The following is a 26466-nucleotide window of genomic DNA, read 5'->3' on the forward strand; positions in this document are numbered from 1 at the left end:
TTCCCAACTTATCTTCTGAGGCTAGCAATACCTTGATACTAAAATCCCTCAAACATATCACAAGGGAAAAAAAAGTATGATTGTTGTGAATGTTCTCCTATATTCATTTGTCAAATCCAAATGAACTACAAACTTAAAATTGGTGAATTTTATTAAACATAAAGTATACATCAAAAAAGTTAACTTTTAAAAAAAATTTTAAGTGCTAATCAAAAACAAAACATTACTCACAAACCAAATTCAAGACCCAAATGGCCTGATTAGTAAATACTATCAAACATTTAAGGAAAAAGTATTAGCCATCTTTCACATTCTTTTTAAAAACAGAGAGTGTGACTCATTTTATTAGGATAATCCTAATGCTACCACCTAAGAAACAACAAGTACCTTTAGGTACAATGGAACAAAAACCCTCAACAAAATACTAGCAAATCAAATCCAAGATTATATAAAAAGGATAATATGTCATGATCAGTTGGGGCTTTCCCAGAATTAAAGATTAGCTGAATATTCAAAAAATCAATGTAATACACACATTAACAGAATAAGATGATAAGTTATATGATGATTTCAATACCTGTATTTAGAGCATATAAGAAAATTCAAAACCCCCTCATGATTAAAAATTCTCAGGTAACCTTCTCAATGTGATAAAGAAAATATATATGCATATGCATGTGCACCCCACACACATTTATAGCTAACATCACACTTAATGCCGCCTGTACTCAAGAACAAAAGTAGAATGTCCATTCTCATACTTGTATGTGACACAAATTTCACTAGTTATAGCCAATACAATAACATAAGGAGAAATAAAAGGCATAAATATCAGAAAGGATCCAAACGGCATGACTATCTACAAAGAAAATCCTAGGGAACCCACAAAACAAGTTAAACTAATATGTGTTGGTAGTAAAGTCACAGCATATAAAGACTAAAAAAGGACAAACAAAACTGCATAAAACTCAAGCCCTCGGCATAACCAGAAGGAACAGAACATAAGTAGAAAAACAGAGTCTGGGACACCAATATATTCCTTCCATAAGCCTTCCTGAAGAGCAAGAGTAGTCCAGGATAAAATGCACAAAAAAGAAAAAGAAAAAAACAAGCAACACAAAATCACATTAAATATGAAAATACTGCGCAAGAGTTATGATCAATCAGAGTTGACTACAGATAAAGGACGTAAAAAAAAAAAGGACCAGAGAAGCAAAAAAAGGAGTCCTCAAGGGGCTGCTCGTTTATTTTATTTTTTTTTTAAGTTTATATTTATTTATTTGACAGAGAGAGATCACAAGCAGGCAGAGAGAGAGGAGGAAGCAGGTTTCCATGATGATCAGAGAGCCCGATGAGGGGCTCGATCCCAGGACCCTGAGATCATGACCTGAGCCGTAAGGCAGAGGCTTTAACCCACTGAGCCAACCAGGCGCCCCACGGCCGCTCTTTTTAAAAAAAAAGTGCGAAAGGAATGGTGAATAGAGGGAAGCTCCTCAAATTGATATAAAAAAAAATCTACAAAAAAACCTAAACCTAACATAATACTTAACCTAACATCGTTCTTAATGGTAAAAAAAAAAAAAAAAAAAAAAAAACCTTGGGGAGTTTTCATGCTAAGATGAGGAACAATTCAAGGATGTCCCCTCTCATTACTGTTTTCAACATGGTAGTGAAGTCCCAGAAAATATAGTAAGACACAGAAAGGAAATAAAAGGTATACAATGGGGAAAAAAGAAATGCAATTGTCTTTGTTCACAGATCACATAACCATCTATGTAAACAAACAAACAAAACCTGACCAAAAATAACTTCTGGAACTAATACACAATTACAACAAGGTTGCAGAACACAGGGTGACTATACGATAGTCATTTGCATTCGTATACACTAGCAATGAACAAGTGGAATCTGAAATTAAGAATACATTACTATTTACATTAGGATATCCAAAAATTAAATATTTAGGTATAAAGGTACCAACATATATGTAAGATTTATATGAGAAAAACTGCAAAGCTCTGATGAAAGATTACCAAAGAACTACAGTTGGAGAAATATTCCATGTTTGTGGATAGGAAGACTCAGTATTGTCAAGGTGTCAATTCTTCCCTACTTGAGCTAAAGATTCAATACAATCCCAGTCAAAAGCCCAACAAGTTATTTTATGGATATCAACAAATTAATTCTGAAGTTTATATAGAGAGATAAAAGATCTAGAACAGTTAACATAATAGTAAAGGAGAAGAACAAACCAGAAGAAAGACACCTCACAACCTCAAAAATTATTTTAAAACTATAGCAGTTTTTTCAACACAATGTGGTACTGATGAAAGAATACACAAATAGATCAATGAAATAGACTATAGAGCCCAGAAATAGACCAATATAGTTTGCTGATATTTGACAAAGGACTAAAGACAATACAATAGAGCAAAGACAGTCTTTTCAACCAGTGGAACTGGAATAATGTGGGAGGAAATCTAGCTGATCTTGGGTATGGTGGTGACTTTTTAGGTACAACACTAAATGCATAATCCATGAAAAAAATAACTCATAAGCTGGGCTTCATTAAAATTAAAAACTTCTGCTCTACGAAAGACATTGTCAAGATAATGAAAAAAAAGGGTACAGACTGGGAGAAAATATTCACAAAAGACACATCTGATAACGAATTGTTAGTTAAAATATATAAAGAACCCAGAAAAAAAAAAAAAAAAGAAAATACCCAATTTTAAAAATGGGCAAAGGACATGAACAGAAACCCCACCAAAGAAGATATAAAATGAAAGCAAATGAAAAAGATGTTCAACATCGTATGTTATTATGAAATTGCAAATTAAAATGACAAGATACCACACCTATTAGAATGGCCAAAATCTAAAACATGAACAACATTAAATGCTGGTAAGTATGTAGACCAAAAGAAATTTTCATTCACTAGTGCTGGGAATGCAAAATGCTATAGTTACATAGGAAGACAGTTGGGTAGTTTCAAAACTAAACACACTCTTACCATATGATCACACAACTGCATTCCATAGTATTTACCCAAAGGAGTTGAAAACTTATGTCCACACAAAAACCTGCACACAGATGTTTACAGCAGCTTTATTCATAACTGCCAAAACTTGGAAGCAATCAAGATGTTCCTAAGTAAGTGAATGGATAAATTGTATACACCCAAACAATGGAATACTATTCAGTACTAAATAGAAATAAGCTATCAAAGCATGAAAAAAACACAAAAGGACCTTAAATGCATATGACTAAGTGAAAGAAGCCAATGTGAAAGGGCTATACATACTATATGATTCCAACTATATGACATTCTGGAAAAGGTAAAAACTATGGAGATAGTAAAAAGATTAGTAGTTGGCAGGGGTTACAGGAAAGGAGGGATGAATATGTACCATTATACATTTGTCAAAACCCATCGAGTGATCAATAGGGTTCACCAAGAGTGAATATCAAAGTAAACTATTAAGTCTGTATGATGATATAGGTTCATGGGTTATAGTAAAAGTACCACTGTCAATACTGGAGAGGTTGTGTATGTGTGAAGGCAGAAAATGAAGGGGAACCCTCTACACTTTCCACTCAATTTTGCTATGAACCTAAAACTGCATTAAAAAATAAACTTTAGGGATGCCTGGGTGGCTCAGTTGGTTAAGCAGCTGCCTTCGGCTCAGGTCATGATCCCAGCGTCCTGGGATCGAGTCCCACATCGGGCTCCTTGCTCATCGGGGAGCCTGCTTCTCCCTCTACCTCTGCCTGCCATTCTGTCTGCCTGTGCTTGCTCTCTCTCCCTCTCTCTCTCTGACAAATAAATAAATAAAATCTTAAAAAAAAAAAATAAACTTTACATAAATCTTTTTTAAAAGGGGAGAAAGGCTGGCATCTTTTGGAAACTATAGTACTAAACGAAAAAGAAATGCCAGGGGAGGGATTTTAAGGTCCTGTAACATTAAAGAATTTTTTAAAAACTTCCAAAGGATGCAAAGCTTCCCCCAACCAAATCTCCTACTTCCTACCTATCCCCCCGCAAAATCTTCCAATAAAGAAACTATACTTTGTTACACTGACAAAGGATGCTCTTAAACAAAGGTTTTTGTAAATTTAACCCCAAACTGCCAGTCCCGTCCCAAAAAAATGTAGAGATGTGAGCAATATTCAGCTATACAAAAACAAACAAAACAAAACAAAAATACCCACCCATAAAAGAAGGACAGAGAAAGAAGAGGGAGAGCAGAAGGAAACTAAAACACTACAAATCAGCCTTTCTTAACTGGGATTCAGCAAGATAATTATGTCCCAATGAGAGAGATTTCAGTAACTATTTTCTTAATTTCCAAAAAGACAATACATAACTATCATACTACTTATGTATAATAGAAGTGAATTTATTATATACCAGGTATGCCTTACTGCTCTTATGGGATCTGACTGAAAAGTTACTCCAAACTGAATTAAATATACTCAAACAAGCTTTTGATGTTATTTTTGAAATGTCTTAAATCAGAAGTTCAAAAACAAGAACAGAAATGAACCAAAAGCAGAAAGAAATGAAACAAGATTTGACTCAGCAAAAGAAATAGAAACAAAACTATAACAGAAATGAAAGTAAATTACAAGGCCCAAAAGTGATAAATTCAAATGAAAAATGTAGTATCACTGAAGAAAAGCAGGAAAATATCCTAAGTGAATGGAAATGAGATAAAGAAAGAATCAAAATGGGACAGAAAGTGGTTGAAATGAGAGACAAAGAAGATCTATCTCATGTATAATTGGAGTCCATATGAGCATATATATGCATACAAACACACAAAATGAAATAGAATTAATATTTAAAACTGTAATCCGGGGCGCCTGGGTGGCTCAGTGGGTTAAGCCTCTGCCTTTGGCTCAGGTCATGATCCCAGAGTCCTGGGATCGAGCCCCGCATCGGGCTCTCTGCTCAGCAAGGAGCCTGCCTCCACCTCTCTCTCTGCCTGCCTTTCTGCCTACTTGTGATCTCTGTCAAATAAATAAATAAAATCTTAAAAAAAAAAAAACACTTATAAAACTGTAATCCAAGTTTTAGGATAAAGTTCCAGGGTTAAGTGAGTGAAGAAGAATGGGTAGTGACAGCCAAGAGGGTTTTCTTTTGGGGTGATGAAAATGTTCTAAGACAGGGGCGCCTGGTGGCTCAGACAGTTAAGCATCTGCCTTTGGTTCAGGTCAGGATCCTAGGGTCCTGGGACTGAGCCCTGCATCCAGCTCCCTGCTTTGCGGACAGCATGTCTCTCCCTCTCCCTCTGCCTCTCCCACGTCCTGCTTATGCTTTCTCTTTCTGTCAAATAAATAAAATTAAAAAAAAAAAAAGAAAGAAAGAAAGAAAATGTTCTAAGTTGATTATGGTGATGGTTGCACAACTCTGTAAATATACTAAATACCAATGAATTGTATTACTTCAAATGGGCATATTGTAGGATATGTGAATTATACCTAAACAAACCTGTTTAAAAAAAAAAAAAAAAAAAAAAAAAAGCCTCACGGAAACTTTCCAGAAATAAAAAGAAACCTGACTGCATGTTTAAAAGGTGTCCTGGTACTACAGAAAAATTGGTCCACAGCATTAAGCTCTTAGAAGTATCTTATGGTAATTATTAGATTTTGAAGATAAAGAGATTTCTCACTTTAATTAAAAAAAAAAAAAAAACTTGAGAGAAAAAGCATTGGACTAGCATCAAACATCTTAAAAACAGTGTACCAAGCAAGGCATCAGTGGAGCAGCATTTTTAAAACACTGTAGAAAATAGGGGTGCCTGGGTGGCTCACTCATTAAGGGTCTGCCTTCCACTCAGGTCATGATTCCAGCATCCTGGGATTGAGCCCCATGTCAGGCTCCCTGCTCAGAGGGGAGCGTGCTTCTCCCTCTCCAGGTCCCCCGTGCTTGTGTGCCCCTATCTCTGTCATAAGAAAATAAATTTTTAAAACTGTAGAAAATAAAATGTAAAGCAAAAATGTTCTATCCAAAGGCAACAGAAAAACAGTTTTAACAGTTAAGAGGTTAACAGGTTAACAGTTAACAGGTCAGAGAATTCTGTACCCATGAGCCCTTCCTCAGTAACCAAGAGATAACTCAGAAACGAAGATGCCCTGGGTGGTTCAGTTGGTTAGTGTCTCTTGATTTGGGCTTAGGTCATGATCTCAGGGTGGTGAGATTAAGCCCTGAATCAGGCTCCACAATTCTCTCCCTCTCCGTATGTCCCACCCCCCACCGCATGTAAAAAGCACATGGCTCTCTAAAATAAATAAATCAATCTTTAAAAAAAAGAAGAAGAAGAAGAAGAAGAAACAAACAAAAGGATAGAAGAATAGGTTATACATCTGACAAAGCAAAATAATGCAACTTAAAAACTGGAAGGAGAAGGGATCGGGAAGAGGAAAGAAAAACTCTGTTATATAGGCAGTTAAGTGGAAGTTAAAGAATTCCATGGAAGACTGACAGATTTGTTAATAAGACATTAAATAAAAAACCAAGAATTAGAGGCCTTTTAAAAAAGTTGTAAGCGTATTAACAGAACAATTAACAAATAATTACAAACAATTACAAACCTCCTAATTTTAAAAGGAAATTTCTAGGCACATGGGTGCCTCAGTCTGTTAAGCATCTGACAGCTCAGGTCATGATCTCAGGGTCCCAGGATCAAGCCCTGCATTGGGCTCTGTGCTCAGTGGGGAATCTGAAATTCTCTCTCCTTCTCCTTCTGCCCCTCCCTTTGCTCCAGCTCCCCCTCTCTCTGTCCCTTTCTCCCTTTCTCTAAAATAAGGAAATAAATCTCTAAAAAGTTTTCAAAAATAAAAGGAAAAAACACATCACGAAAAGAAAGTAGAAGATATGCGAAGAGACATAGATTAAAAACCCGTGAACACATACTACTCCCAGTCCAAGCCAGATCAGGAAGACAAAAAACAAAGTTCAAAAGAATAAACATAATCAAGAAGGTAGAAAATCTTAGAGATATCAAACTGTACACTCTGTTAATAGAGACTAAACCTACTTTTCAAGCACACATGAAAAATTTATGAAAATTGGCCATATTTTAGATCACAAAGAAATAGAAAATCAAATAATAATAGTCTCTGAGAAAGGAGAAAAATCAAAAAACAGGAGTCTCTGATCAAAAGACAAAAAAACTAAAAATGATTCCCATAAAAATAATTTAAACATTTTTCTTCAAAATCAATGCTACAAAACAACCCATGAAGCTTCTGGCCTATATGTCCTTTGAAGATTTAACAGAATTCCCCTTGAAACCAAAGGGTCTGCTGCATTTTGTGGACTAGTTCCTTGGAAGTTTCTCTATTCTAGTCTTCATAACTTATTCTTAGGTAAGACTACTCAACACTATAGAGAATGCAGTTCACCCAATTCATATGTTTGATACATGCCCAACAAGCACACAAAAAGCTTCTTATGGAAATAGGCAAGTTGATACTCAAGTTCACATGGGCAAACAAACTTACAAGAATACTCAGGAAAGACAAAAAAAAAAAAAAAAAAAAAAAAAAGGGAAAAAGAAAAGCTACGGGGACAGGGCAGAGGGGAAGGGTGGGGAGGAACAGCCCTACCAGGCACTAAAATCCACTACTATAAGCCATTCTAATGAAAAATAAGGTACTTTTATGGCAAAGGTATACACAATTACCTCAGTGTAGGGTCAGCAAGCTTTTTCAGTAAAGGGTCAAAAGGTAAATATTTTAGGTTTTGCAAGCCTCACAGTCTCTGTCACAACTACATAACTCTTCTGCTGTAGCACAAAAGCAGCCATATACAAGATGTAAATGAATGAGTGTGGCTGTGTTCCAAGATAACGTTATTTACAAAAACAAGGCTCAGTTTGGCCAGCTGGTCATACTGTGCCAAATCCTGGTCTAACAGAATAGAATATCCAGAAATAGACCCAAGTACATAATGGACATTTAGTACATGGTAACAGTGGCATCTCACATCACTGTGTAACTTATTTTTTATTTTTATTCTACATATTTGGATTTCACATTTGGAACAAAGCCAGGACCCACCAAAAGGCTTTACAGACAAGTTTCAGTAAACATTATATATTACCTCTAATTTAGTCCCACAGATGAAACCATATATACTTTAAACATAAATAATCTTGGGGCACCTGGGTGGCTCAGTCAGTTAAGGGTCCTGGGATCAAGTCCCACATCAGGCTTCTTGCTCAGTGGGAAGCCTGCTTCTCCCTCTGTCTGCCACTCCCCCTGCTTGTGCTCACTCTCTCTCTCTCTGTCTCTCTGAGATAAATAAATAGAATCTTAAAAAAAAAAACAACAACATAATCTTATCATTATATGCACTGTTAAAGAACAGCATGTTACATGTTACCAATCACTGAAGAAATGTTAAAACCCAATGATGAAGGAGGGTTTTTGGGGGGGGGGTTCTGAGAGTTATTGAGAAATAATTGACAAACATCAATGTATAAGTTTAAGGCATTCACCAAGACTGGAACACCCTGTGGCTCAGTCAGTTAGCATCTGCCTTCAGCTCAGGTCATGATCTCAGAGTCCTTTATTGAGTCCTGCACTGGGCTCCCTGCTCAGCCAGGAGGCTGCTTCTCCTTCTGTCTGCTACTCCCTCCATTTGTACTCTCTCTTTCTCTCTGACAAATAAATAACATCTTAAAAAAAAAAAAAAAGAAAAGGCACACGGCAAGATGTTTCATTTACACATACTGTGACATGATTACCACAACAGCTAACATCCATTTTCTCATACAGATACAATAAAAAGAAAGAAGAATAAAAGGGAAATTATTTTTCTCCTTGCGATGAGAACTCTTAAAATTTACCCTCTTAACAATTTTCCTATATACTGTACAGCAGTGTTAGCTACAGTCATCGTGTTGTACCTTACATCGCTAATGGTTTGTATCTTTAGACCACCTTCCTCCAATTCCCCCACTTCCCATCCCCCACCTTTTGTAACCAGAAGTCTGATCTCTTTCTAGGTGAGTTTGGAGGAGGTGTTTGTTTGCTTTTTAAGATTTTCATACAAGTGAAATCATACAGTATTTGTATTTCTCTGTCTGACATTTCACTCAGCATAACGTCTTCAAGGTCCATCCACAATAGGTCACAAATGGTAGGATTTCCTTGTTTTTTATAGCTGAATAATATTCCATTGTGTGTATATATATATATATATATATAACACAACTTCTACATGCATTCATCCATGAATGAACACTTAGGTTGATCCACGTCTTCGCTACCATAAATAATCCTGTTATCAACTGCGGGGCGGTGGGTGTGTGTGCGAATATCTTTTTGAGTTTGTGTTTTCCAAACCTTATATTCCCAGAAGTGTAACTGTTGGATCTTTTTAACAAGAGTGCTGGGACAACTTATTAGCCATTTGGAAGAAGATAAAATTAGAGCCATACTTAATAGATTATACATGAAAAGACTCCAAATAGATCAGAAATTTAAACTTAAAGAGACCATAAGTACTGGAAAAAGACATGTGTGAATTTCTTTCAAATCTGGGTGTAGGGTAAGCTGATTTAACTATAAGTCAAAATCCAGATACAATAAAAGGAAAAATAGGAAAATCTGGCTAGATAAATATTTTTAACACTATAAAATCAAAAGGAAAATGAAAAGCTGGAAAAAAATACTTACAACATATGTCACAAATGAAAGGATTTATATGCCTAAAATTTCCTTGAGATTGAGGGCAAAAATTACTAAAATCCCAATAGGAAATAGGGAAAAGTATGATCAGATTTTTTGAAAAGATATAAAAATGACCCTTAAGGGGCGCCTGGGTGGCTCAGTGGGTTAAAGCCTCTGCCTTCGGCTCGGGTCATGATCCCAGGGTACTGGGATCAAGCCCCGCATCGGGCTCTCTGCTCCTCAGGGAACCTGCTTCCTCCTCTCTCTCTGCCTGCCTCTCAGCCTACTTCTGATCTCTCTCTGTGTCAAATAAATAAAAAAATCTAAAAAAAAAAAAAAAATGACCCTTAAATAAGAAAAGATGTTCAGACTTACTCTTAAGAGATGCAAATCAAAGTTACACATTTCTCACCTAACACTGGCAAATATTCTGTCAGTGAACCAGTGAGCAAACAGGCACTTTCATGGATGTCTGGTGGGAAAGCAAACATGTACAACCCTTTTGGAGGATAACTTGGCAATATTTAACAAAATTACATCTGTAATTACATTGATCCAGCAATCCCACTTCTAGGAATTATCCCTGAAGATACACGGTAATTAAATAACATTCTGAAAATACCTATGCACAAGGTTATTCAATGGAGCACTGTATGTAATTTCAAAAAAAAGTGGAAGCAACCTATATGCTCATATATAAGATACTGGTTGAATAAACTATGGCATATCAACACAATGAAATACTATGCATCCTTAAGCAGGAATAATTAAGGCCTTGATATAGAGTAATTTTCAAGGTACACTTTTAGGTGAAAAAAAAATAAAGTGAAATGGAGTATTTATGTATCTATGTGCCACCTTTTGTAGAAGAAATAAGCAGAGCAGAAATAAGAAAATATACATGTACCTGTTCATTAGTACACTAAAAAACCCAGGAAGGATAAACCAGAAACTAATGAAAGTGGTTACCCAGTGGAAACAGAATGGGAAGAATGAGAACAGGACAGAAGGATGGCTATACCTGCCTGTGTTGTTCTGATTCTTAGAACTAGGTATATTAAATGCTTTATGTACTCAAAAATATAACCGACAAGGATTGGGAGAGATGGAATTATCAGCAAAAGAAATAAAACTAAATATACTTCAAATGAATAATATAATCACACTTAATGATGGGGGGAAAACTAAATCAAGTGACTTTGAAACTCAGTAGACTAAACAGCCACAAGCAAAAGATTTATATTTTAATTATGAAGGAATATTCAGTATGATTAATATAGTTATTTTTCAGTGATATAGGTGAGCAATTCTAACACCATACATTCTCAAACTGAGTGTGTAAATATATTATGGGAAATAGAAGTCAGGTTTCTTACTGTTAGAGAAGGGAGTTATAAAAACAAAAAGCAGGGGTGCATGGGTGGTTCAGTTGATTACCCATCTGACTCTTGATCTCAGCTCAGGTCTTGATCTCAGGGTTGTGAGTTCAAGCCCCACATTGAGGTCCTCACTGGGCATAGAACCTACTTAAAAAAAAAAAAAAAAAAACTCTAAAGACGAAAGGTGTTGCCTTACATAAGGCTAGAATCTATGAGACTAGAATTGGAGATATTGTGAACTCATGGTTTTTAATACATAGAAAAGGAGGGATTTTTTTTTTTATGAAGAAAGACAAAATTATACATATATTACCTAACATGGTTGGCTGAGAGGGCCTAAAAGCAATCCCAGTAGCACTAAGCACACCTACCACAGAGATTTAAATACCATTCTTCACTAAAAGTAACCAATGCTCCTTGGAGAATAGACTCATCCCAGCACAGAGTATAGGAAAATACACAATGACTCTGGGACATTTTTGTTGCAGCAGAAAAGTAAGGAAGTGCTTAAAGATCAAAAGATACAGGAGCCAAGTTGAAGGGGCCTCCACTAGCCATGACCAACAGCCAGAGCCACTCAACAGCCTGACCATCAAAATAAATAATGATAATAAGAAATTATAACCACTGAGTAAAGTAGGAACCACAAATCTATACTGATAAAATAAATGAATTGAAATTCTAATGAAAAAGCACTTAGTTTCAAAGTACCACGCCACAAAATATTTAATTACAAAGGGGAAAAGGATAACTTTACCGTGAAGAAAGCTGCTAGACACCACCTTACTCAAGTAATCAAGCTGATCACCATTAGTAGTGAGGCAAACCAAAATCATATACCACCTGATAATTGGATGCAATAAGAATACAGCATCATTTTTGTGATACTCCTTTCAAAGATGTACAATTTAATTCTAATCATGAGAAAAAGACAAACCCAAATTGACAGACATAACTGCAAAATAAATTATAATCTTCAGAAGTGTCATGGTCATGAAAGTCCAGCAAAGACTGAGCAACTATTCAAGATTGAAAGAAATTAAGTAAGTATGACAACATCATTCTGAACTGGATACGTACTTTGCTATTAAAAAAACCATTACTGGGGTGCCTGGGTGGCTCAGTGGGTTAAGCCTCTGCCTTCAGCTCAGATCATGATCTCAGGGTCCTGGGATTGAGCCCCGAATCAGGCTCTCTGCTCAGCAGCGAGCCTGCTTCTTCCTCTCTCTCTGCCTGCCTCTCTGCCTACTTGTGATCTCACTCTCTGTCAAATAAATAAGTAAAAATTAAAAAAAAAAATTACTGAACCTCTGATGAAACTTAAACAGAAACCGAAGTTTGGATGGCAATAATGTGTCAATGTTATTTTATTAATTTGATTCTCCTATTAGGATTATGAAAAGCAACCTCGTTCATAAGAAACACACTAAAACATTAGAGCAAAACAAAACAGTTAGCTTTACTTTCAAATGGTTTGAGAAACAAAAAGTTCTTTGCACTGTACTCAGAATTATGCTCGAAACTGTCTCAAACTAAACAAAAAGCAAAATCTTTCAACGGCTGGTGTGCATTAATTAATACCCAACACTTCAAATTGTGAGATCAGGGGCACCTGGCTGGCTCAGCCGGTGGAGAATGTGACTCTCAATCTCAAGGTCATGAGTTCAAGCCCCATGTTAGGGGTGGAGCCTAGTTTTTAAAGAATTTTAAAAATAAAAATAAATTGTGGGATATCTTTCAGAAAAAAATGTGCTGAAATCTTTCGTGCTTCTTTTCACCACTACTGTCAGATGCTCTCAATAACCATCTCAAACTAGGACTGAATGAGGTTCATTTTCCCAAGCCATTCACTACAAGTCAATAATTAGGAGTTCATCCATCCATCCCGTTCCTGTGAACTTTTCCAGATCCCCAGGGGCAATGTTTCCTTTGGCAAAATCTTTTCTTTCAAATTAATTAGGTCATAGTGTCTTATGCTACCAATACTTTAATCCTTAAGTTTTCATATCCTGCTGTCTTAAAGGTGGAGGATTTAACATTCACCTTTTATTCCAAATTAAATAACTAGGAAGCATCCTGTAATATAAGAGATCTTATATAAAGACTCCAATCATTGACTCCTGGTTTTCTAAAAAGGAGGAGAGGGGAGAAAGAACCTCCGTAAAGAGTTTCTATGTACCATCTGTCTATAAAAATTGGCAATTGAGGGGCGCCTGGGTGGCTCAGCGGGTTAAAGCCTCTGCCTTCGGCTCAGGTCATGACCCAGAGTCCTGGGATCGAGCCCCACATCAGGCTCTCTGTTCAGCGGGGAGCCTGCTTCCCCCCCTCTCTCTGCCTGTCTCTCTGCCTACTTGTGATCTCTGTCTGTCAAATAAATAAATAAAATCTTAAAAAAAAAAAAAAAGTTAAAAAATTGGCAATTGATTCTTTGTATTACCAGGCCATTGCACGGTACATGGTACACAGTAGGTAGTCAGTAAATATGTACAAGATTTACAAGTGATTCTATACTTTAAGTATTTCTGAATAACCTCATTCTAACTAAAGGATCTCCTTTTTTTTTTAAGATTTTATTTATTTGACAGAGAGAGACACAGCAAAAGAGGGAACATAAGCAGGGGGTGTGGGAGTGGGAGAAGCAGGCTTCACGCTGAGCAGGGAGCCTGATGTGGGGCTTGATGCCAGGATCCTGGGATCATGATCTGAGCTGAAAGCAGTCGCTTAATGACTGAGCCACCCAGGCGCCCTTGAAGGATCTCAATTTTGAAGTCCATCATAGCACCCAGGAAATCAATAAGAAGGCACAGGCTGGCACAGTTGTTATGTGTTTGAAAATGTCTCTGGAGTTCTTTTCCTTGTCTAAGCATATTCAGTAGTATTAGATCTTCTTTCAGAAGGCCATGCCTTAGCTGACTCAGCATATACTCAAACTGTTCAGAGAGGAATCTGTAAAGAGGCTTGTGAATTTAGAATATACTACTGAACAGACTTATTAAACTTTTTCAAAATAATAGTGTTTAATCTTAGTGTGGGTACAATGAGATACAAACTCTCTGGAAAACAATTTAACAAGACATATACAGTATGTCTCTTGGAAATATATTCTAAGTCATTCAAAAGGAAGGCAAAGATTTATGCACAAAAATGGTGATTAGTGTTTTAACATTTAAAAATGAAGATTCTAAACACCCAGAAAAATGACAAATCACATGATGTTCATCAAATACATTACATGGTAATTTCAAATTATGTCATGAGAAATTTTTAGTAAAAGGAAAACATTAACACAATCATCCTAAGTGTACAAAGCATATAAAGTAAAATAACATATGAAATTACATACACATATAAAAATTTTCAACTATGAAACATAAACACGGATGAAATATTGACAGAAAATATGCCAAAACAGTAAGAATGGCACTTCCTAAATTGAGGATTATTTCTCATTTTCCTTTCCACTCTCATCCAAACATTCTACAACATGCATGTATTACTTTTATAATCAGAAAAGAGTATTTTTTTAAAAAAGACAAAAATACAACAAGCTAGTCTTCAAAGCAAAATCAATTTTTACTCAAAATACTCTTTCAACTCACATGATGAACACTTGGATTCAAAGAACTCAGAGAATAAATTCCAAAGTAGTTCTAGCTAGGACAGCAAATTCCACTATACCATATAATCCTAACAAAGCTTAAAGACAGCCATTCCTTCATATTCCTATTTATTATGCTATTCATATGCTATTCTAGAAAATGGGTATATTTACCATGCAGTGAAGAAGAAAGGACCCTTTTTCCCACAAAAGACAGATTCTGGTGGGGAAGAAAGATGACAGACAGGAGGGGGAAGAAAACACGGAATATAATTCCAGGCAGTGCTAAGTGCTATGAAGAAAAAAATAAAAGCAGGGTAAAAGAACAGAGTGAAAAGCAGGAAGTTATTTTAGGTTGGGTGGTCAGAGAAGGCCTCTAAAGAAGAGATATCTGATGATTGCGGCCAGTTATTTGCCCAAGCGCTGGTCTAGATAGATGTTGCTGTGAAGGTATTCTGTAGATGCGATCTACATTTACAACCCGTACACTGTGAGTAAAGCAGATCACCCTCCATAATGGACACGGGCTTCACCCAATAAGCTGAGGGCCTTGAGAGTAAAGATTCTGCCTCAAGACTGCAACAGAGAAATCCTGCCTGAGTTTCCAGGCTGCTGGTCTGTCCCACAAATTTAAAAACTTGCCACAATCACATGAGCCAGTGCTCTAACATATCTATTTAACCACCTACCTACGTATCTACCTACTCATCTATCTACTGCTGGTTCAGTTTCTCTGAAGAATCCTAGCCAACCTTAGATTTGGTCTCCCTGCTTCCTCTCTCCATTTTATCATCGACACAGTAGCAAAAGATCCTGTTAAATGTTAGAGAGACAAACTAGTCCTCTGGTCAAAATTCTCTAATGACTTCCTATCTCATGCAGAATAAAAGCCCCAAATCTTGGAATGCTCTAGCTCACTTCTCCTCCATAGCAATTACTACTATCTAACATATTATGTGCTCTACTCATTTTCTTTTTTTCCCCTACTGAAATTTAGGTTCCAAGACAGAGTGACAGAGTGGCTTTTTGTCTGTTTTGGGAAATCCTGTATACCCATCCACTACATTAATCCCTGGCACACAGTAGGAGCATCATAAATATTTGTTGCTTGAAGAAAAACAAATGAATAAACAATGACTGATTTTTAATTTGGTCTTTGTGCTTTCCTATGTTTTCCAGTTCTCTACTGGGCATGTATCTCTGCTACGATCATACATTGCTGGGAATACAGCAGTCCCCTCTGACCCACAGATCCACTTTCTGTGGCTTCAGTTACCCACAGTCAGCTGCAGTCTGGAGGCAGATGATCCTCCTCTGACTCGTCATCAGAAAGTCACGTGTAGCCTAGCACTACATCACAGCGCCTATGTCATTCACCTCACTTCGTCTCATCATGGAGGCATTTTATCATCAGATTTCATCATAAGAAGTACAGTACAATAAGATACTTTGAGACCAAGTTCACACAACTTTTATTACAGTATTTTGTTACAATTGTTCTATTTTATTATTTTTGTTCCTCTCTTATTGTGCCTAATTTATAAAGTAAACTCTGTAATAGATATACATGTATAGGAAAAAAACATAGTATATACAGGGTTTGGTAGTATCAGCAGTTTCATACAACCACTGAGGGTCTTGGAAAATATTCCTCACAGATAATGGGGAAACTACTGTAATGTAAATTAGAATAATCTTTTTCCTTGAAGTTTGGTCAAAATTTAAAAGCCCTAAGAAAGGTTGTATGCTTCCTCTGAGTCAGAATTTTTCCAATGAATAATACAATCTGAGGAATTAATCATAGACACTAAAACTTAGTGACCTTAATGTCCATCAAAAGAGACTGATTAGGGGCGCCTGGGTGGCTCAGTTGGTTAAGCCTCTGCCTTCAGCTCAGGTCATGATTTCAGAGTCCTGGGATCAAGCCCCACATCTGGCTCTCTGCTCAGCAGGGAGCCTGCTTCCCCCTCTCTGCCTGCCTCTCTGCCTACTTGTGATCTCCCTCTGTCAAATAAATAAATAAAAATCTTTAAAAAAAAAAAAGAGAGAGAGAGAGAGACTGATTAAATTACTGTACGCCCAGACAATTGAAAATAGAGACTTTTACTAATATAAACCACATTGATAAAAATCAGGTTACAATTCAGTTTAGAGAATATGGGCCTATACATAAACAAAGAAACAAAAAATATATATAATACATATATGGAAATAAAATGTCAAGAAAAAAAGAATGGACACTAAAATGAAGTGAGATTATGGCTGAATGGTTCATTTCTTTTTTATACTTAAAATTTCTGCAATGAAAAAGTGTTACTTTCATAAAAGGAATAATAAATATAAATCAACAGAAACATATAAAATAAGCATTTTTATAAGTAACATAGTAAGTGTCTGTTATATGAGATCTAAGACATCATTTTTGTTGAAAATGTAAGGACATATTCTAATGTGGTCTGAATCCCATTTGTTTGCCTCCCTATCCTCAAATTATACTGTTAAACCTTATCATCATGCACTCTGTTTTAGAAACCATAAATTAAAACTATTAGTAACACAAAATGTAGTTTTAATTTTCCCATAGTAGAGGCTCTCTTCCACAGGAAATGTGATTTCTTTAGTACACTGAACTTTCAAAGTCTATAAAATGGTCCAAGTGGGGTGCCTGGGTGCCTCAGTCAGTTGAGTGTCCAACTCCTGATTTTGGCTCAGGTCATGATCCCAGGGTTGTGAGATCAAGCCCAGGGCTCCACAGGCTGGGTGTGGAGCCCACTTAAGAGTCTCTCTCTCCTTCTCCTCCGCCCCTCCCCCTGCTCTCTTCCTCCTTCTCTCTTTCTCTCTCTCTCTCTAATAAATTAATTAAATGTTCCAACCTCTATGAAAACAATTCAGCCACACCTATCAAAAAAAAGCACCACCCACTTTGTGATAAACCAGTGAGCTATATACTTGAGATTTCTGATTTCTCTATAACTATGTTGTAATTCAAAAAAGAAAAAAAACTGTACTCTTCTTTCTCATCACCCCCCCACCAAATCTACGAATGATAAAAGTACCACTGATGAGTTATTTAGACTTTATAAATCTGAGGACTTTATAAATCTGTAATACAGTGTGAAGTAAATAAAGGAACTAAAGGAAGGTGCTATATCAGTTTTTCTATTTAAAAGAAGGAAGAAAAATCCCTTAATTGTACAGTAATATACCCTCAGGTTAAAAACAAAACAAAAACAAATACACAGTGGTAGACAACAAACTGTTAACATTTGGGTGTAGGGGGAGATTGGAAGGGAGAGATTATTAAATTTTTCTATATAGATAATTTAATTAACCACTGGTATTCTTTGGTCAAGCAATTCTACTTCTAGGAGTTTACTCTAAAGACATAATCTTGCAAGCCTAAGATAAATGTCCAGTGAAAATAGTAAATTGGAGTGCTAGGATACAAAAAAACTGATGTTTAAAGTTTCCTCAATAGGGAATTGGCCAAATTCTTTTTTAAATGATAAATTATATAATGCAGTATTATTGCAGCTATAAAAGAGAGTAAGGTCATATAGGGTTTTATATGGTGACAGGGAAGAATGGTCAACATATACTAAAAGGATACTGGAAAACTAATCAAGTGATACTTTGGAAAGTAAGACCTGAGGTCAAAGGAAATTTTATGTCTTTTATAACTTTCAGTACCAATCATATTATCTTTAAATCTATGAACCATTTTTACAATTTTCTTAATGCTGACATGAAACTGATTTCTCTAACATCTTTTTACTTTATAGGCCATCTTAGATTTGCTTTAAAATGCCCTGGCAAAAACTAAGCTGGAAAAGAAGAAAGCTAAACTAAGAATAGCATTAATTTCGAATATTATTCAAGGTTGAGCTGAATGGTACTCTTTATTTTTCTGTATGTTTGGGAATTTCCATAGTAAAATTTTTCACATAAAATCTTACAAAGAGCCCTGCTGTGTAACAGAGATAAATTCAGAGTAAGCACTATGTTAGGCCCTCCTTTAACCCGCTTGTGACTCCAAAGTCAAACTCTGGGGTTCCAAAGGACATTTAAAACACCACTGGTTACAATCACTATCATCACCATAGTAATTCAGAGAGCCTGCACAATTTGATGGTTTCCTCCTTGCCTAACAAGGAAGACAGACCCTAAAACAACAGGTGTTCTCTGGGTGGTGAGTTTACTGATTTTTTTTTTTTAAGTAATGATATTTTGTAAATTTTCTTATAAAGAGAAAAGAATTTTTTTAGTGTTCATAAAATATAACAGATTGTGCCATTAAATAATCCAAAAGGTTACTCCAAGCCTTCCCAGTAGCCTCAGAGTACAACAGGATATGCAACAAGAAATGATAAAACCTCAATGTTCATTAGAAAAAGGACAAAGACAATTGAGTTGCACCACCCACTCTGACAAACGGAAGCAGCTCAACAAAAGAACACCTGACAGTTGGGGCCGTATCATCCGCCTGGTCCTTTATCCTATTCTTAGCCTGCCCTGGAATGGAATCCAAGACTGTAAGACTGGAATCCCCTCTCTTTGAATAGGGAAGCAGGAAGAAGCAATGACAGAAAGGGATTTTCATCCCCTCAACAAACAAGCAATCAGTAAGGGATAGCTGTTACCGTCCTCTCCTTCACAAAATCCTGTAGGCAGATAGAACTGTATTTTTAAGGATGAGGAAACTGAGGTTTAGGGAAGTTAAGTAACTTGCCTTGTGTCACAGAGCTACTAAACAGCAGGCAGAAGATTAGAACTGAGCTTGTCTGCTCCGGAGCCAGGACTCTTTCTACCAAGCTACAGCCCATATCTAAAAACATCCTTTCATCCCACGGTAAGCTCCAACTATAGTGTTCTTACTCCTCTGGGGCTCACTCTCCATACTGAAAGTAAGAAAAGAACCAAGAAAGGCAGCTGTCACAAAGTTGTACTGATTGTCCAGCACTATCCATACTAGAGCTTGGAAGGGAAGAGGCACTAAAACTTGATTCACATGATCCTTGATGTCAATCCAAATCATCAGTCTTTGCCTTGAGAAAAGCTTATCGCTAATACTCTCCCCAGCTGAGAGCTTGCAAATGGCATTCCCAAGAAAATTTGTCAGTCCATACTACCATTCTAGGCGTGTTAGCATCCAACTTTTAACACTAGAAATAAAGGAGAATTTGTTCCAACCTAAAAATGGCATTTGCCAAGTTACTATCAACAGCATGGTGACGAAGGCACTGGCTTTGCAGTTATCGAGACCTACGTTCATAACCCAGTTCTGCCACTTTAACAAATGTGTAACCTTAAGCAAGTCAATTCAGTTCAATAACTGCACATACCAAAAAGCGATCACGGATAACTTTTCCATAAGGATTAAATGAAATAATCTAGTACCTAGAGCCTGACACATAAAAAGAAGATGGAAAATAAACGATACACACTATTACTAACATTACTCCCATGCCAGAATATGCCTTAGCAAATAATTCTTCATGGTCTGAACTCTTGATTATTCAATGTAACAATCAACTGGTTCAATCTGGAGAGCTGAACCAACTGAGAAATTGACTGAATTCAGCTTGTTCAAAGACATCCAGATATTCCAGTTCAACTGTTCTTTAAAAAAAAGCGTTTAGTCCTTGTTTAAACTGGTTCACATTTTTTTAAAAGCACATATACATTTGTATAACTTCATAGTTTATTACACACATTCTCTGTCTCACACTTTACTTGTAGTTTAGTCTGGATTTTCCTTAACAGGTCTGCTTACTACAACACATTCCTTCGGAGCAGGGAACAAGTTTGTATTGTTCATCTTTATGTGGCCAGCACCCATATAGGCCTTGGCACATACCAAATACTCAGTAAATTTCTCGCAGCAAAGCCATTCAGGAAACTCACTAGCTTTAAGATTCAGGAAGATTCATTTTGGCCATGGGAATGCAATTTTTTTCACCTACAAATATTTGGCAAGTTTTTCTTTTTTTATTTTCAAATAAACAATGGCTAAACAAGCCACACACCAGATATCTCAAAAGTAAAGTTTTCACAAAACTAAGATGGAAAATTCCAGAAATAGTAGCATTCAAGCACAGAGGAAAGACCAATTTTGGAATCAGGACGAGCTAGGGTTCAAATGCCAGCTCTACTACTTCACAGCTATGTAGTATTAACTTGGGTCCAACAACACATATCTCCTCTGAAACTCAGTTTCCACGTGTGAAAAATGGGGAAAATAACACCTACCTCATCTGGTTGTCACAAAACTAATATATGTGAAGCGGCAAGTACTGTTGATGGTAAGTTGTCTTTATTTTTGATTAACAGTTTATTGAGGTAAAAGAGTGATTGATTTTTTTTTTTTTTCATTCTTAGCAATCCCTTTTCCCTTCTCACCCACAGCAAGCAGAACCTGGAGGGAATGCATAATGCCTAAAGGTAACTATTATCTTTATTTCTGCTTTTCAGAAGGTACGCTAATTCACCCACACAGGCAGGCTAATTGGCTCAAGCTCCAAATGGCAATGGGTCAGGTGTGGTAATTTTAAGAAGGACCCTGTCATGCAACCCCAGAGCCCAAGCAAAGTCAAGCAGGCTCTTCAGGTAACCTGTTCTCCTCTGAGGCCTTCTTTCAATGGGCTCCCTGAGAGGTATGCAATGTCAGGCAAGAGTCATCTCTGTGATAAACCAAAGATGTAGCATATAAACTAACAGGCATTCTTTGAAAACCCAAGCCGAAATTAAATCAACTAAACTGTAGCACTGTTTGGAGCCTGGAGAAAGAGAACAGGAACACTGGTGTTAAAACAGTAATACGTAAAATCAGTGAGTAGACTGGAAGGAAATCTAACATGTTCTTAAATATATGTTTACTTCCATTCACAAAGGGAACAAAACAGAGTAATGATTTGCTAATTCCAATCAGCTGAGTGCATACTTCATTCTACTGTGCTGCAGACTCTCAATTATACAATAAAGAAAACAAAAACCTAAATAAACACAATTCCTAATAGATCTCTTAAAGCAGTATTTGCTCCATTCACATTTCAGTAAATATCAGTCAGTATTCCACCATATTTCAATGTCTAATCAAGGCAAAGTTCACATTTTTTCTCTTAAATGATTTTCCCTAGGAGAGATAAGTCGAAGAACTTTGAACACATTTGGGTTTGCATTTTCAACAAGGTAAGAACCCCTATTTCCTCCCACACACCCCACCTCCAGAAAATTCACAATACTGATACTAAAATACATTGAATAATGTTTCCCACTGGTCAATTTAAACTGAATGCAGTAAAAAGAATCTGCACTTCAATCTGCACTACAGTTCCTCCCCTACTTCAATTTCTGGAAAAAACTCACTCGCCCCACTAACAATTAACTTTAAACATTCAAGTAATAAGCATTTCAGAAAAACAAACTATTACTATAACGCAAATACCCATTATTTAGCACCAAGGAGAGTCCATGCAACAACACAACGTCTGCCACTTCAAGAACATTTTTGTTAAAGTTACACTGCATGCAGGAAAGCTGCTTTTCCAAAGATAAGCACACATTACATTGGAGCCTCACTGAAACACCCAATCCCTGGACCCTAGGTGTTGTACTGCCTTTTTAAGCAGACTCCTAAAACAACTGGATCTTGTACGGAATTCACTCTCTAGTTAACTGTGTTATTGAGGTTCCAGTACAGTTTTCTAAAGAAAGCAATTTGAATCAATAACCATACCAATGCTACTCAGAATGTTTGCCAATAAGTAAATAAAATACACAATCCCAATATGAAATTCTCCTCTTTCCTGGTTCCCCCACTCCATTTAGAGACTGTGAACATGAATAGAAAGATAACTTAGAGAACAGTAAAGTCATCCATGCCATCAATATCCCTCTAATTCATTTCCTCATTTATGTTTTCCTAAAACAGGGCAGTCTCCACAGGACACCAGGAATTTAATATCACTTTTTAAAGATATAATGAACTGTGTGGAATATGCAGTGATGAAAACTGAATATTGCTACTGAAATCATACTTAATTAAATACACGTTTTCTCTAAAAAGAACTTCCCCACTAAAGCCACAATGCTTTCTGCCTTGTCTCGCTCAGAATCCATCCCAAGTGAGTGCACTCAGGCCCCACACCTGCTAACCCATTTTTTTCCTGAGCAACCCCTCCCCACTCCCACCCCCAAAAGTTTTACTTTTATCTGTGGAATTCTCTGCCAGCCTCGGCCTGGAAACCTGGGTGGACCCTAAGGACGGGTGTCAGATCTGGCCTTTGGGAAGTGGCCCAAACCAACAGTTATTGGCAGCATAAAGCTGTGACCTTTAATAAACTTCAATTTGAGATTTTATACAATTAGTAATTCCCTCCCTACTCCTTTTTTGAAGGAGGGAGAGAAAGCATGCCAAAAGGATGAGTTTCAAAATAGAAAAATCACCACTTTAATTATGAAACCCTCCCAACTCAACAAAGAACTGTTAAAAGTAGCCAAATGGAAAATGTCAGGGTTTTGTGGGCACATGCACAACTATTAAACGTGAGAATCAGAACTTCAAGGTAGGGGAGAGGGGGAGAGGGGAATAAAAGCAGGAGCAGAAAAAGAGGAGTAGAATCGGGCCCAGCCAAAGACCCATTTTCTCAGAGGGGCCCCTCCTGGTACTAACTCCTCCGTGTGGGGCACCCAGGCTGGAGAAAAGCAGAGGGTTACACAGAACATTTAGCAGACTTAACATTGGATTAAACACACTACTGCAAGTTTCAACAAATGTTCATGGCATACGTAAAAAACACATTTACAACAAGAAAGAAGAGAGGCACCTGGAGACATCTGACACTGGGCATGCTCTGCAGGCAACTCAGTGCGCACATGCTCTCTACCAGGTTGGCGCAGCCTAGCCACAAAGACCTTGGCACAGAACACTGCAGGATGACAAAAAGGAAGGAAGAGAAGAAGCAGTTAGAGGCCGCAACAAATCACTCCTTCACACAGGCAACTTGAATGTTAGTTGGGCGGGGGATGCACCCTTGGAGTTTGGAGGTCGGGGATGGTGGGCCTAGACAACCTACTGAAACCCTGGGAGAGGGCCCACTTTCTGTCCTACAGAAAGGAGGTTTCTGCTGCCAACCACTAATTCCTCAGGACACAGTGAACAGAACCAAGAGGGAGAGAGAGAATCTTTAAATGAAAACCCACTAAAGGGAACTGTGAAAGTCTGCATGCACAAGATTAGCGGTAAGATTGGGACTATAACTTCATAAAAATAACAGTTTCTAGTAGGAGTCATAAAATTATAACTGCTGTCATTACATCACCTACTATGTGCCCAGGACTTTAAATGTGTTTTCTAATTCCCACACCACAGTAAAGAAATGGAGGCTCAGAGGTTAAATCATTTGCACAAGGACACACAGCAAAGGAGGGGAGAGGCAGAATTTCAAACCTTCATTGTCTGCTATTAAACCCCCATTAATTCTACAAGACTATGATGCTTCTATTGTAAAAACTCTGATCATCTGAGTTTTTAATAGAGTACAGTTTTGTACTTTCCTAAATAAAATCACAGGACACCTAGAGACATGAGGCAAAAGGAATAAGAAAGATGAGTGATAGACTGATAGATACAGGCAATAAAAGAGCTGATTTAAAAATATCTGATTTTTCAGTGACACCCACATCTCTGCCTTCCCAAAGAAAAAACTCTGGAATATGATGATTTTAATTTTAGACTTTGTTTATAAAGTTCATTTGACACATGTAAGAACTTAAAGGCTTATTTCATTTACCCATTCCCATTCTCTATTAAAAATCTTGCTGGTCTTAATGGAATTAAGAAAAAAGAAAAAATATGAAAGTGAACATATGCATTATGGCTAGTATTTTTAAGACATTGGATTATTTATTATTCAATAAGTACTTTTTTCTGCAGATCTAAGGTCAATTAGTTTACTGCAAAAACAATAACCATGCAAAAAAAAATTTTTTTTAAACTGAGGGTGGGTGTTTGGATTCAACCAAAATGCTTCAGAAGTTTTAGACTCAACCTCATAAACTTGTTTATCCTAGCTATAATTAGGTTGGTCAGACATCCTCATTTTTCCTTGGACAGTCCAGGTTTACACTTGTGGTCCCAGCATAGCTTTCATTCTCAAAAGCATTCTCATTTGGGAGACAAATTCTGTGGCCATCCCAATTACAATATAAACAAAGATAGCTATGCTTAAAATCAAATAGACCTGGGCTCCTATCCAGCATCTGCCACTTACCCCTTACATATCACCTATAATTTAACTAGATATTGAGATTATTTATCTATTTATTTACTTATATATTTTAAAGAAGGCTCCTCGCCCAGCATGGAGCCCAGTGCAGAGCTTGAATTCACATCCCTGAGATTAAGACCTGATCTGATATCGAGTCACATGCTTAACCCACTGAGTCACCCAAGTGCCCCAAATATTGATATTATTTAGAAAAGGTATTTAAAGAATACAAAACCAGAGAAATCAAATGGAATTTTTAAAACCGAGCACCTTTTTGTAACAACCATACATTTCCAACATGTATCTTTACTGCAAAGTTTACCACAGCCAATATAGAAATGTATCACTGACCATCCAGGGTTCCATATTTTGTAACCCCAACACTTTCCAAGTGCCACAAAAGATGCTGAATAAATGTCTGTATAATAATATAATAAAAAGAGCTGCCATTTATCAAGCTCTTGTTATATGCTAGACAGTTAACAGAGTAAACCCCCACAAAAACTTTTTTTTTCCCCACAAAAACTCTTTTTAGAGAGATATTATTCCATTTTACAGATGAGGAATCCAAGGACCAGTAAAGGAGTGCTTGATTTATTGAAACAGCAGCTTGTTCAGGAGCAAGAAAACAATGGCTAACTTGATAGTAAAATTAGGACTAGAAGTTAATCCTGCCTGACTCTAAATAAATCTGTTTTCTTTCTATTAAAACAAACACTCTACCCAGAGAAATCTAGCAAATGCTTATTGAAAGAATACTTACATCAGTATGCACCAGAAGGAGACGGGCAGAGAAAAGGCCCAGACATACTACATTCATAGACATTGCTTACGTGGATTATTTTAAATTAAATAAATTCCCAACACCCCCATAGTTCAATTTTAAGTTTCCTTTCAGGTATCTTTATAATTATCCAAATCGCAGAAACACTCAGATCTGAGAACAGAGTTTAAGGATTACACCTGGATTCAACAACTGATAACAAATTAACACCAAAGTTCACCTGCAAATGAATTTTCATTTATTCCACAGAACCAGTCAGGTTCCCTCTGCAAGATTTAATATGTATTTGACTCAAACGGTAAAACTATGAAGACACAGGAATACTGTACCCTGATTAGATTATGCTAATGGCTTGGATCCGAAATTTTTTTAAAAGGACATATTTTCACATTTAATAAACCAAAGAATCATACAGAACTGGAAGACAATTTAGTCTGCACCTGCATCCCTGATTTTAAAAGAAACTAAAGCCCAAAGAAGAAAAATAATGATCTTCCCAAAGTTTCCTAACCATCTAATGACCTAATAGTTACAAATATATGGAAAACAACTAAAAAGAAAATTTTCTGAAAACTTAATTTCAAAATATTAGCCATCTACTACAAATGTTTTTAAAAGCTTGATACTGAAATTGTATATTCAGGAAAAGGTAAGAACCCTCTTAAATCTAATTTCCAAGAATTTGTAATCTCTATGAAAGACATTGTGGAGTACAGAGAGTGATGCCAGTATTTATTAAAGGTATTAGAACTT

General features: G+C 36.7%; 1 protein-coding gene across 8 annotated transcripts in view; it reads right to left on the reverse strand.

Moving 5' to 3' along the window:
* The window catches only part of FBXW11 (F-box and WD repeat domain containing 11), a 121228-nt gene that overhangs the window by 60441 nt on the left and 34321 nt on the right, over positions 1-26466 (reverse strand). For 5 of the 8 annotated variants that reach the window (XM_047730782.1, XM_047730786.1, XM_047730789.1 and 2 more), the window contains one exon: positions 23487-23588. The exons of the other annotated variants lie outside the window; for them this stretch is intronic. In XM_047730782.1, coding sequence (XP_047586738.1) covers positions 23487-23588 — 102 coding nt within the window. The remainder of the gene's footprint in view (positions 1-23486; positions 23589-26466) is intronic. 8 annotated transcript variants of the gene reach the window in all.

The sequence above is a fragment of the Lutra lutra genome, chromosome 5, assembly GCF_902655055.1.
Source record: "Lutra lutra chromosome 5, mLutLut1.2, whole genome shotgun sequence".
Lineage (NCBI taxonomy): Eukaryota > Metazoa > Chordata > Mammalia > Carnivora > Mustelidae > Lutra > Lutra lutra.